At 38.9% G+C, this 13,598-nt stretch overlaps 1 protein-coding gene across 3 annotated transcripts; it reads right to left on the reverse strand.

Annotated features, from left to right (window-relative positions):
* Positions 1–976: 976 nt before the first annotated feature.
* PM20D2 (peptidase M20 domain containing 2) lies at positions 977–12,684 on the reverse strand. 3 transcript variants are annotated; one of them, XM_059700928.1, is made up of 7 exons: positions 12,010–12,673; positions 9,838–9,986; positions 8,467–8,609; positions 7,109–7,263; positions 5,056–5,194; positions 3,483–3,590; positions 977–3,281 (listed from the first exon to the last, which is right to left on the reverse strand). In XM_059700928.1, exons 1-7 carry the CDS (start codon positions 12,466–12,468, stop codon positions 3,127–3,129), a joined length of 1,308 nt encoding a protein of 435 aa, XP_059556911.1. In that variant the 5' UTR covers positions 12,469–12,673; the 3' UTR covers positions 977–3,126. The 3 variants fall into 3 exon arrangements, with proteins under 3 accessions (XP_059556911.1, XP_059556912.1, XP_059556913.1); XM_059700929.1 differs by lacking the exon at positions 3,483–3,590 and having other exon boundaries at positions 12,010–12,684; XM_059700930.1 differs by lacking the exon at positions 7,109–7,263 and having other exon boundaries at positions 5,056–5,190; positions 12,010–12,678.
* Positions 12,685–13,598: the final 914 nt, after the last annotated feature.

Consider the following 13,598-nt stretch of genomic DNA (forward strand, 5'->3'; position numbering starts at 1 on the left):
TTAAGTGAATTGAAAAGACTGTGGCTTCAAAAAATACATAATCTTGTGGAGGAATAATAAGAACCTCATCACTCAAACCAATTCTGAGAGGAAAACTTAGTTGCCCCCTTCCTCAAGAACAAGATACAAAATTATAAAAATTTTAAAGTTCTATTTATTTTTCAACCTTCTAAAAATAAGGATTCATTTCTTAAACATAAAGAGCTAAAAGTGACACTGTTCACCTATAATCTAATGTTCCCTCTTTAACTTCCCAAATGTTTGGAGATTTAATCCGAAATGTAAGAACCAACTAACCAGCCAACAATGATAATTTAAGCTAAGAATAAATACTTAGGGAAATTTAGCACAATTATTTAGAAAACACGCCACTGGAGTATGAGGGTAAAGAAAGAACTTAGTCCCAAAAGGAAAAACTAGCACTACAAAAGGAAGCACTCTCCCAAATTCAAATAGCCCAACAAAGATTAGTTACAGTCGGTTGCTCTGGACATGAGAATTTGACTCCAGCATTTATTTATGTATTTACTTACACTTTATAGTATAATATGGCTCAATTAACTCACGGTATATGAAAATTAAAAAGGTATTTTAAAATCTGAATTATATAAAAAATGTTAAAGTAACATAATGTAAAACAAAGATCTGGGGGGAAATCTCACACTTCTAGATACACTTAGAACATCAGTTCTCAACCTCTTTCCTGACATAATTCCATGACCTAGTCCAATGGGTAGACCCTTATTTGGACCAAATTTTTCAAAAATTGAAAAAGAAATAAAATATGAGAGAAACTCAAAGGTGACCCAAATCTTAGTAGTACATGAATATTAGTTCCTCACCATGGGTTGTGGTGGACGGCATGGTGCAGATTATACCCGTTCCCTGCGTGCCAGCAACCTGCACGCCACAACCTGCTCTCCCACACAAGAATGCAAGTGAAGCAAGAGAATGCTGTCTTCAATGTTCTCCAATATGTTTTTAAAAAGAAATTTAATCACAAGAAAACCACAAATAGTTTGTATGAGTAACAACTTGTAACACTTCACAGAAGATGGGAGAATATTAGTGTGTTGGATACCAGTTAGCAATCACTGTTCTAAAATGTTATCAAGGCTTTAGAAAATAAAACCCCATTCCCAAGTGCAGGAATTTAAAACTTACAGTTGGAAAATTTATAAAATTGACTATTAGAAACTAACTATTCATATAAACCGGAGGTCTCGGACATAACCAATTCTCAGCCTGAAACCTTTGTGGGTCCCTCCCCTGTATATAAAATATACACCAACCATGACTTCTTGAGATTATAGTCAGACAAAGGGCAGCGAGAAGGTTCAAATGCTGAAGGCTGAGATGAAAAGTTAGAAGACCGGCCTTCACAGGCAAGGTCTTAAGGCAGCAGGGTAGCTGCATGCCCGAAGGAAGTAAGTGCTAAAAGAAGGCAAACTTCCGAAGGGCCAGAACTCCAACGAGGACAAACTTGGCAGTGTGTGACAGTCAAGTCAGGGCACTGCCATCTACATCCCTCTTGTCACTATTTTCAATACAGAGGCGTGAGTTTTATCCTAGGAGAACATCTGATTATATGATGGAAATCAAAGAGAAACAGGTTTTATTTTACTGTTATATAGGACAGGAGCTGGCAAACATTTTTTTGTAATGGACCAGACAGTAAATATTTTTAGTTTTGAGGTCACATCATCTGGTCTCTGTTCCTTTCTCCCCTCCTCAGTCATTTTTTAGCATGCTGGCCACATAAATTCAGGCTGCTTGCCAAATCAGACTGTGGTTTGCTGACCCCTGATGTAGAAGATAAGCAATTCTAAAGTACCAACACTCCCCAAAACTATTAGGAATTGGGGTTTCAAAGGACTGTAAGTGTAAGTGATTTAATCTAACGTCCCAAATGGAGAGCTGAAGGCTCAGAGGGGCCCAAATGACTTGCTTACAGCAGAGGCCAAATGCTCACTGTTCTCTCCTTCCCCTTCCATCTTAGAATATTTACCCTCAAGTTTGAGGACTCCCTTTAAAATAAAATATACTGAAGCTTTGCTATATTCACAGCTTAAAATATTTGTTTAATCAGATACTTTTCCCACATCCTTTTATCACATTTAAAAAATTCATATTAAAATAAGAACCAGGAAAAACTTACAATACTTTGTGTACTCAGGCTGGACAGCCTGGTTTCTGAGTAGAAGCCTGAGTAATTAGCATTCAAGATAGACATTGTTCTTCTCTCATTAAGTCCGCCTAGAACACACTAGACCAGTGGTTCTCAACGTTCTGGCCCTTTAAATACGTTCCTCATGTTGTGAGCCAACCATAAAATTATTTTCGTTGCTACTTCACAACTGTAATGTTGCTACTGTTATGAATCGTAATGTAAATATCTGATATGCAGGATGGTCTTAGGCGACCCCTGTGAAAGGGTGGTTTGACCGCCAAAGGGTTGAGAACCGCTGCACTAGACTATCAAGCAGACAATTTACAGGGAGGGTCTAATATTATGCATCTGTAATATTTTCTATTACAATTAACATAAACTAAAGCTTATTCTTTGTACCTGAGTTTCTGGTTGTTTCCCACAGCATTTCTGATTTAAAACCTACTTTTATTACCAATGAAAACAGTCTCTAAACCAAAACAAACATAGTCAGAAATCAAAATGAACTTCCTTCAAATTCAGAACTTGAATTTTAAAACTACTTTCTAAAACAATTTTACCACCCTATATCAGGAAAAAATCTTTCATGAGTCAATTCTGAATATAAGGTTTGAAATCTCTTGGACCTTTTGAAATATACTTACACAACATATGAACTTAAACACTATTATTACTGATAAACCATGTGTTATCCAAGTTGTTTAAGAAATGCCACCACATACCAGCTCCTGAAAGATCACAATTCCATCAAATGTAGATTTGTGAACATTTTAATTTTAGCTAAGAGTTCATGTGTTTTCTCAACACTATGTCCTCACTTTTCAGGAAGAGAAATTTGATTCCTTTAAGATTTGATTTGATTAAATTTGATTTTTTTAAGATTGAAAAACAAACATGCCCTCCTCCTTCATTAAAAATGAAAAAAAAAAAATCATCACTTCTCCTCAATCTTCCTCTTATTCAACTCTATTTAAAAACTCTTCTTCTTGAAGTTTCCATTTAAAGTCCTCTCTGATTCTTTCTAGCAACTCTGGTTTAAAAATAACATCCAACGCAGTCATTGCCAGAGCTTTGGCTGTACGCAAAGTATAGAATTGAGCTTCTTGTGATCCTAAAAGGATGAGAAAACAAATCAAAGTATTATTATAAATTATTAGTTTTCAGGCTCGCTCTCAATATCTAATTTGCCTCTCCACTGCCCACCACAATATAGAGTTTTCTGAGGTGATGTTAATCTAAACTAAACAATCAGGAAGGCAGCAACTACTACAAAAGGAGGGCACGTGCCAAAATATTCACTTCTAACACTTACCTGCAGCTTCAGTATATTGTTCTGTGTGATTCAAGGCATCAGATCCAATGTAAAAATATGGATGGATTCCAGGAACCACAAAACTAACATTTCCAAAATCAGTAGATCCTTGGGAAAGTAAGACAATCCATGAATTTCTAATTGCTAGTCCAATGGATATTCGATCATACTTACCTCATTCAGTCTTCGGAGCACCTGGCATGACTTACTGTTCCTTCCCTTCTCGACATTCCCCACTCCTTTGGCTTCCATGACTCCACACTCTCCTGACTGACTGGCTTTCTCAGACCACTGTCTGTCTCCTCTATATTGCTTCCTTTGCTTGTGTCCTAAGTGCTAGAGAGCCCTAGGATTTCTTGGGCAACCTCATTAACTGTTTTCATATACCTTTCTGATATTGAAAACTCCTAAAATCTGGAACTTTTGGGAGTTCCAGATTCAACAGGCCACTGAACAGCTCCTCTTAGAAATCCTGTAAGCACCTCAAATTTAACATACTAATCATTTATAACTCCCCACATACCTCGACCTGCTCCTTCTCTTGAACTCCTTATCTTAATGAATGACATCAACACCTCATTTTTATCACCAAGTTTTTCTGAGTCTACTTCATCAACATCTATTATCATATTTTAGGAAATACATCTCTAAGATGCAAATATAGTAGTAATGTTTTTAAAGGGGAAAAAATCTAAAATAAACCCCAACAGACTTATGATTATTTAAATTTTAACAGTTGCTTATTGCTTCTCAGAAACCAAAAATGACCCCATATAACTACTTAAGTACTTAGTAGCCTGCATACTGATGATTAAGAATGAACTGAAATTCTATTTCCCCTTTTAGTAGCTTATTTAAAACTTGTTTGCAATGGGTGATCATTTACTAAGTTATATAATGTCCAATCACTGGATTATACACCTGACACTAATATAATACTGTATGTCAACTGTAATAAAAAAAATACAAAATTATTTTTTAAAATTTAGAACTAAGAAAATTTAACACTGGAAATATTTAGAATATAAAGCAAAAAGTATGCTGGCTACTTCATATATATATATATATATATATATATATATATATATATAAACATATGTGTGTGTGTGTGTGTGTATATATATATATATATATATATATATATATATATATATATATATATATTTAAAATTGATTTCAAAGAGGAAGGGAGAGGGAGAGAGAGTTAGAAACATCAATGATGAGAATCATTGATCAGCTACCTCCTGCGTGCCTCACATTGGGGATTGAGCCTGCAACCTGGGTATATGGCCTGGCCAGGAATCGAACTGTGACCTCCTGGTTCATAGGTAGACACTCAACCACTGAGCCACACCAGCCAGGCAGTATGTTGCCTATTTCTAAAAACAAACCTGCTCATTTGACACTCTACAATCACTGAAGAATTCATTAGTTTCCTTCCCCTAGCCATTAAGTTTGTGAAAAATATAATTAAAAGCATCAGCAATATCTCCCTACCTTCAAATCTGTTAAACAGAACCAAAGAAGGAATTCTTTTCCTCAAATAGCACAATACATAAAAGAACTTAATTACCTGAAGATCCATTCAACACTGCATCCTCTTCTGAAATGAATTCTATTCCCAGCTTTTCCCCGTTTTCAATATAAGCTTTCCGTAGGCTCTTATTGGGAAGGACATTGTAATAATCATGTGCTTCACCTTTAATTTCTACCTATTAAAAATTAAAACACAAATTTTGAATAAGAAACACCTCAAATTCACCATCTAAATTTCAAACCAGCAATGGTTTTTTTTAATAGCAAGAGGTTAAGAAGGGGCATGTTCCCTTCTGGATATAAACTCTTTCAAGTCTCTTACCTTACAAAAATGTATTCTGTTACTGAGAGTTCCTAGTACCCTGTCTCCTTTGTTATGTATGCACCAAATCACATGATGTCACCTAGCTCTACTAGTCAGTGAGTCTCAACTCCAGTCACCTCAGTAGGGTAGGTGTCTGAGTGTGGGGGGAGGGGTGGTGTCAGAAATCTCCACTTTAACCAGCACCCCCAAGTAATTCTGACGTAGGTGGTCCAAACACTCTGAGAAACACTGCTCTAGGCTGTGGCTTCTACAAGAAGAAATTACACTTTACTAATATTCAGTATATAAACCGATACTGACACCACTGCCTGGTCTGAAAGGTACAAAGGTACCCTGAGAAAAAGAAGATTCACAATTCACAGATCTAGGTTTGATTAAATCAAAAGGCCACCACTCCCTCAAACTAAAGATAATACCTTGGACGTTAGCAAAAGCCAATTATAAAATGGCAGAGATGACATCTAACCTTAGCAACATCTAAATTAGAAACAATGACAACTTAATCAGATATTATAAGTCAGCCAAAATATAAAAAGTTACTAAAAAACTATTTAAAATACAGACTTAAATCCAGTAACAATGAACCTTATCCTAAGGAAATATTACACCTTGAGATACTAGTGAATGACCACAGTTCATGTATTCATTTTCTAAATAAATATTTAAAATATTTATAATTATACATAAACAAGGGTCAAATGCTTCATTTTTTACTTTGGACACTTAACATATCCTGTCTGCAAATCACTGTTACTGTCTGAGACACGGCTACTATCTGAAGAAATCACCTCTCCAGTCCAGGAGGGCAGGAAAAAATAAGGTCCTGGCACTGTCCCTCCCGGGTGCCTGCTGCCCTTCCCCAGGCACTTCGTCTTTGCCTTTCTTTCTCCTGAGCTCCAAGGGCCCTTCTGCCTCAGTAACTTGTTTCCTGAGTCTCTGCATCCCAGCTGGCTCACTTCTACAACCTCTGTGCCTTTCTAAATAAACTTTCTCTTATAATTTGAAAAAAGAAAAGAAAATATTATGTATGAAGGTTAGACCCCAACTCTTCATAAACATGACCTCACTTAATTCTCACAAGAACCCTAAGATAGGTTATATTACCTCCATTTTTCAAGATAAAATGGAGGCTAAGAGATATTAAATAACGTTTCCAAACGTTACAGAATCAGTGAAGCTCAGAGGCGCAGATCCAGTTCTTGTCTCTCCAACCAGATGACTGGCGCCCTCCAGGGCAAAATTTATGCCATTCTGTAACTTCTCATGCCACTGTATGCCCTACAGAATTGGTACATAAATGTTACTGACTTCATGGTGCCAATGAACAGAACCTCTTGACTAACTTCTGTGTCTATTTTAACTTTCACTCCAGTAAGCCATAAGTATTTATGCCCCTGCTCTACCTATCTATAACTTCGCCAAAAAATAGCTTTTGCTGATTTTGCATTGGAAACTATATAGAGCAATTCTAAAAGCATAACTACCGATAAGAACAGATATAACTTGCAAAAAGACAGGAATTCTAGCTCAGCAGAATCAGTTATTCCAATTACTGTGTGATAAGATGACTGTAGTCTTCCCGGTGCAGACAGAGTAAAATAAGTAACAAGTGAAGACTTTCACATCAACTATTCAGTCAACGGAATTTACATATTCAAGACAACACCAAATGAAAAAGCAAGCAAGATTCTAATCTAATATAAACAACCTCAGTCCACATATATATGTCTGATTATAATTTAGATTAACTCTTAAAAGTTCTTACTGTGCACCCAGTAGCACAAGCTGCAGCTCTGAAGCAATCTTCTGCCTTTTTGGTCAAAACTGGAAGTTCTTTCATTGAGGGTGCACGGAAGTAATAGATTAATTCAGAATAAGAGGGAATGATATTGGGTTTTACACCACCATTTTTTATTATACCTATAAAAAGAACCAAATTACTGGAATTGAGCTTGGAGACCATTTCTTTAAGCTTAAATACACGCATAACATTTTCCAGCCAATTTGTACATAAAGAAAAATAATTCAAACGTATATGCTTCACAGATATGCCAATCAAAGATTTTGCTGTACAACAAAAGTTTCTATATGTCATAGTGTGATACTTTCTAGCTAACAGGAAAAGAAATAAAATAATTATATGTACTTTATTCTAAGGAATTTATAATAAATTATTATTCCTGACTTTAAGGAACTGTTAGAAATTTTATAACTATATTAAGCCTTCTGGAAAATGCCTTTATTTCAGTAGCTTATATTACAGTTGTACATTTGATAAACTTTTTACATGAGAAGAGAAAAAACCCCAATAGTGTGAAGTTCTATAATTACCCTTGTACTTAAACAATTGCATGAGTATTTTTAAAGGCATTTGACTCAGGGAAAATAATTTTTATGCCAAAAAAAATAATGTGTCAAAGATCACTCAGTACTATTAAAACTATTAAAACAAATGCATTTATTTGGAACTACACAAAGAAGGAAGATTTAGCTCTTCAAAGTTATAACTAAAATAGATATACAAAATCTAATTGTATATAACCTGCTTTAAAAAGTACTTTTTAAAAACTAAGGTAGTGTAATTACAAACTAATTTAAGCCTACAGCTAAATCAGGTAAAAAAAAAGATATTGAAATATAATAATTTCCCAAATCATAAAGAAATGAACTAAAAAATAAATCTGTATCTTCAAGACAGTACTTTATTACTGTATTGCTATAAAGGTAAGTTTAAAAGATGTTACTTAGGATTAACAGCACTTGAGTAAATAAAAACTAGTAACCCTAAATTTTTTAAATTGAGGAAATGACAAAATTTTGTTATCATTAAAAGATAGGATAACTGGAAAGTCAAGTTCCAACTTTCAAATGACCACAGAAAGGTCCTTATATAAAACTAGTGACCTCTAATACTCAAAATGACTGTTCCATTTATATTTAATAATAATCTTATATGTCGTCTGACCCACAAATAGGCAAGCATCCTAGTGTCCTGCCACATAACTTCTGACAAATGTTTCTATACCCAACGTTTCTAATTTTTAAAAATCAAATATTAAGTAATTTTATTGCATTGAAACATATTAAGCACCATCTATTACACAAAATATCTGACATTCATACCATGAACTCTCCAGGTTGGTTTCATCTGCTGTCGTAACACAGACAGATTGTTGTAGGCGAGAACAGCAGCATCTAATGCATTTACTCCCTCCCAGGGATACGCAGCAGCGTGAGATGCTTTTCCATAGTACTTCACAGTCACGCTAGGAAATAAAACATCATTTGGAATTGTTTTTTCAATATCACTAAAGTAAGAAAAGCCAAGGAGTTAGAATTATCCAACTAGTATTCAAATTAATTCTTACTGCTAGAATTTTCGTTTGCGAATCATTTGTAGCCATAACAGCAATTTACATAGCTTAGTTGTTGTTTATTATTATGTAATACAGTGACTGACAAAAAGAAGGCATTCCAAAAAAAAGAGAGAAAAAGAGAAACTGACCAATCGACCTCCTATGCAAATTGAATTTGTACATAATTACATTCAAACAAGTATGCAATACTGAATTAGGTGCTGAATTTACAAACATGATGACTCCTGTTTCCTTCTAGACTTCGTGTGATAGTTCTATACCAAACGTCTGCAAAAACTCAAATAATTCTGTCTTAAGGGTGGGGGAAGGTGACAATTGAAATGTGTTAAGACAACCTCTAAAAATCAGATTGGCGCCACTGGTGTGGCTCAGTGGATGAGCCTTGACCTATGAACCAGGAGGTCAGGGTTTGATTTCCGATCAGGGCACAAGACCGGGTTTTGGACTTGATCCCCAGAAGGGGGCAGGCAGGAGGCAGACCATCAATGATTCTCTCTCATTGATGTTTCTATCTCTTGCTCCCTCTCTCTTCCTCTCTGAAATCAGTAAAAATGTATTTCTTTTAAAAAAGAAAGAAACCAGACAGTTCAAAATAGAACATGTGACAACATATTGTTAGCTATTCTTATGCTTTTTCGGCGTTATTTTAATAGTCCAATTATGAACATCATATTAAATCTCAATTAGAAGAGACTTACCAAGTATGAGTCAATTAAAATCAAGTAAGACATCACAGCATTATCTTTCGATTTACTTTTTAAAGGTATAAATATGGAGTTTTAGTCTCCCGTTAAGACATAAAAGTATTCTAAAGACATAGAGGAAAGACGATGTGAAGGGACAGAGAGAGGAGGCCATGTGAAGACAGAAGCGGAGATGAGAATTAGGCTGCCACAAGCCAGGGAATGTCTGGGGCTACCAGAGCTGGAAGAGGCAGGAAGGGTCTTCCCCTCTACAGGATTTAGAAGGACCTGGCCCTGTCACCTGATTTCAGACTTCACGTCTCCAGAACTTTAAGACAATACATTTCTAGTCTATTAAAAAAAAAAAAAAAGACGTAAAAGTATTCTAATAGTCTGTTTTCCACTAAGGAGTTTATTTCAACTTGATTACTTACTCATGTTCAGCCACATCAGGGAGATAAGCAGCATTCTCTTGGGATGGATGGGCCATAAAAACAACATCAAGGTTTTTAAAAGCCCCTGCTTCAATTAAGTCAATTTTGCCACCACCTTCTTCCTCCGCAGGGGTGCCCAGGACAGTCACCTAGAAGGAAATGCCTGTGTCAGAACACAGTAACAAAAAATCCTCGTAGGAAAGTATCAAACAAGCCCTCTTGCATACGTATTCACAATCTATACGTCTTTTAGTATATGGACATAATGATTCATAAGCACTTTTCCCAGTTACTTATGGGTTCTTCTCACAACAACCCTGAGTGGTGGGTAAGTGATCTGTAACATCATTTTAGAGAAGGGGGTTTGGAGGTATAGGGTGAAGTGTCTTGCCCCACATCACAGAGCAAGTCTTCAGGGAGAGCTGGGATGCGATGTTCAGGCCTGATCCTTACCGAGATACCTCATTAAAAGATCTTAATTCCTTAATCATACATGAAGAACATTAAATAAATCTTAAGACCATGGTTAGGAATGGCCAACCCCTACACAAACTTACTAATTCTATTCTACCAGTTCAACCAGGCAGATTTATTGGTCACCAAACACCTAATTAAACAAAAGAGACCTTTGCAGAATAAACATTTTATTTTGATATCTCAGTTTAACTTCTTCAAACAATTCTTAAAGCAAAGAAAAATTATCTATAAGCAGCCAATATACTTTCAAGATCACGTATAAGGATACAAAGAACAAGGTGGAAAAAGTCTTGGCTTGCAAAGGGAATCGAATGAAAATAAACTTCATTTTCAGGTAGGACAGATAACCTGGCTAAAAACCCAGTTAACCATTCAAAATCAGAACTGTGTACATCTCCCAACGTCTGGCTTTCTTTAGAAGTTATAAGGCACCCAAACTCTTAAATTAAGCTGCTTTAAACTCTTAACTCTTCACAAGTTAAATGTGATGACTTCAAATTTGTTGACTTCTATGAACTTATCACAAACCCAGTTAAAGCTAAACCTCTCCAGTATTTCATGTAATGGCAAAGGATACCCCACTCCAAACAAAACAAAAGCCTAACCAGATGCCAAAACAAGCCCCCAGAGCAGAAAAACAAAGGCAGCTACTAAATAGAAAAAGTAGCAAAAGATGGAACTGTTAGGATAAAAGTGAAAGGTCACTGACATTGGGGAAAAAGGGGGCTAAAGAATAAAATAAAACATTAGCCTTCCCCTTAACCTGAATGGCCATGATTGCATCTTAGCTCACAGAACGAATATACCATCTGGAAAAACAGAGTAACACAAGATTAAACTTGCCCTACGACATTTCCCAATTAACAGAATTGAGGTATTAAAACGCAAAGATCAACTACATCTATGTTGTGTGTGTGTATATTTCTAGAGGTTTGGTAGTTGTAACGACTGATAATATCCTGCCCAAAAACTAATGAGTCAAGCCCTGCGGGCCCAGCAGGTGTGGCTCAGTGGTTCAGCGTGAACCTAAGAACCAGGAGGTCACAGTTGATTCCAGCTCAGGGCACATGCCCGGGTTGCCTGCGTTGCCCACTCATCCCCAATGTGGGGCGTGCAGGAAGCAGCCAATCAATGATTCTCTATCATCATTGATGTTTCTCTCTCTCCCTCTTTCTCCTCCTCTCTGAAATCAATAAAAAAATATATGTTTAAAAACACACACACACAAAAACCCCCCCAATGATTCAAATTACAACTCCTATGACTACCACAAACAAAAGCTTCGGGGGGAGCCTAATGAAGAGGGGCTGTAGGTTTCCCTACAATAACCACTTCCAAGAGACTGCACAACCTTGTCAGCAAATTGCAGCGGCTACAGTTACCAAAAATAAGCCTCGACGAAAACCAGGCTTGGTTCTAAGTTCTTTCGTAAGGGAGAGTCCACTCAATTCTTTCCAAGTACATAAGAGGCAACAAAACCCAATACTGTACTCTGCAAAGCGTAGGTAGGTCGGCCACTCATTGAGCTTTACCCAGGGTCTCTGCCTGCGTACGAAGGCGAGGCTGGGACGTCTAGTGGCGTTCCTACCCCTGCCCGGGGTGGGAGGACAGGTGCGCATGGAATGCCCCTCCTGCCGTTCCCGCCTCCGTACCGGCGGGGCAGGTGGCGGAGTCCCGCGCCGGGTCCCACCTCACCTTCACCGGCGGAGGCGGCCCGGGGAGGGTCTCCAGGGCCCCCTTCACGCCCAGCGCGGCCGCCGCCCCGACCTCGGCGATGAGGTTGTGGCCGCAGGCGTGCCCGATGCCGGGGAGCGCGTCATACTCGCACAGAAAGCCCAGGTGCAGCGGGCTCGCGGCCGACCGCACCCCCGGCGGCTCCCACTCGGCGCGGAAGGCCGTGGCCAGATGGTAGTGCGGCTGCACCGTCCAAGAGGCGGCCGGCGGCTCGCTCTGGAAGAAGCGCGTCAGCACGCCGTGGGCACGGTGCTCCTCGTAGGCCAGCTCGGGCGCGCTCCAGATGGCGCGGCTCAGGGCCCCCAGGCGCTCCGCCGCCTCGTCGATGCGCTCCGCGGCGCGCAGCTTCAGCAGCTCCAACTCGGAGGCGCCGCCGCCGCCGGCGCCCCCCTCCACAGGTCGCTCCTCTCCAGGGCTCATCGTGCCCGGAGCGGGTGACCGGTCGGCACTCCGCTCCAATGCTACCTCGATCTCCCGCTCCTAGCGCACCCCGCGCCTGCGCACGCTCCGAGCCGCGAGAACGGGTGCGGCGTGCGCAGGCCGGCTCCGCATCTTGCCGCAGGCCGGTCCCCCTTCCCCCGGACCCCGCCTCCGGCGCCTGGCGGGGAACGTGGTCCGCCCTCCTGCAGCTCGCAGGTGCTCCGCCCCGGGGCGGGGGCGGGGGCGGGGAGCGCTGGGAAGAACTGGGGTTCAGGAGCTCAGCTCCCCTCTCCGTAGCAGTCCACATACCGAATTAACTCCAAAGTTATTACTTGTCCGTTGTTGCGTATTTCCCACAGCAGCGGAATGAGACCGGTTTTATTGGTTAACAGGCATCGGAGACAGACCAAGTAGAACGTAGCCCCCTGAAAAACGCCACCCGCCTTTCTAGAACAGTACCTGAAATAAACATTTATACCAGGTTTTTAGTTCATAAAACCATACAAAGAACACTGGTCTGTAGATTCTATATACTTAAGTTTTCGGTATTGCCTCCCACCCTCCACTTTCTTCCCCTTGAGGTTGCTGTGTTATTTAAAAGCTGCAACTACTGTCTATGAAGTATAGTTTTCTCATTAGAATAAAAACTAAGGAGTAGAGCAAGTGTCTAGTATTGCATCTGGAATGTAGACGGCACATACGTATTAGCTAGTGTAGTCTATTTGAGTAAAGGAAAAACTAAGAATTTTAAATGAGTTTTTTAAAAGCCCAAATCAGAGTTAGTAGAAGATTTATGGTCATAATTATTCATATTATTTTGTTGATTTGAATGTTTGTTTTGATCAGCAATAGCTTTGAAAGAACATATGACTGGTTTCGTTTATAACTTTGATGCTGAAATCAAGTAACATGATATGTGCAGCTGATCTTCACATAACTGGGTTCTGGTTCTACGTTACCGATGAAGAAATTCAAGAAGCCGCACTCTTGTTTTTCTCCAGAGTGAAGCACAAAGTCTGAAAATTGTCCTTGATGCCATTTCTATTAATAGTGTTAGGGGCAGAAATAGAATATTGGGGACTAGCTGTAGTTATAAGAAATATTAATCATGCTGTGCTAACCTTAACTGT

The sequence above is a fragment of the Myotis daubentonii genome, chromosome 6, assembly GCF_963259705.1.
Source record: "Myotis daubentonii chromosome 6, mMyoDau2.1, whole genome shotgun sequence".
Lineage (NCBI taxonomy): Eukaryota > Metazoa > Chordata > Mammalia > Chiroptera > Vespertilionidae > Myotis > Myotis daubentonii.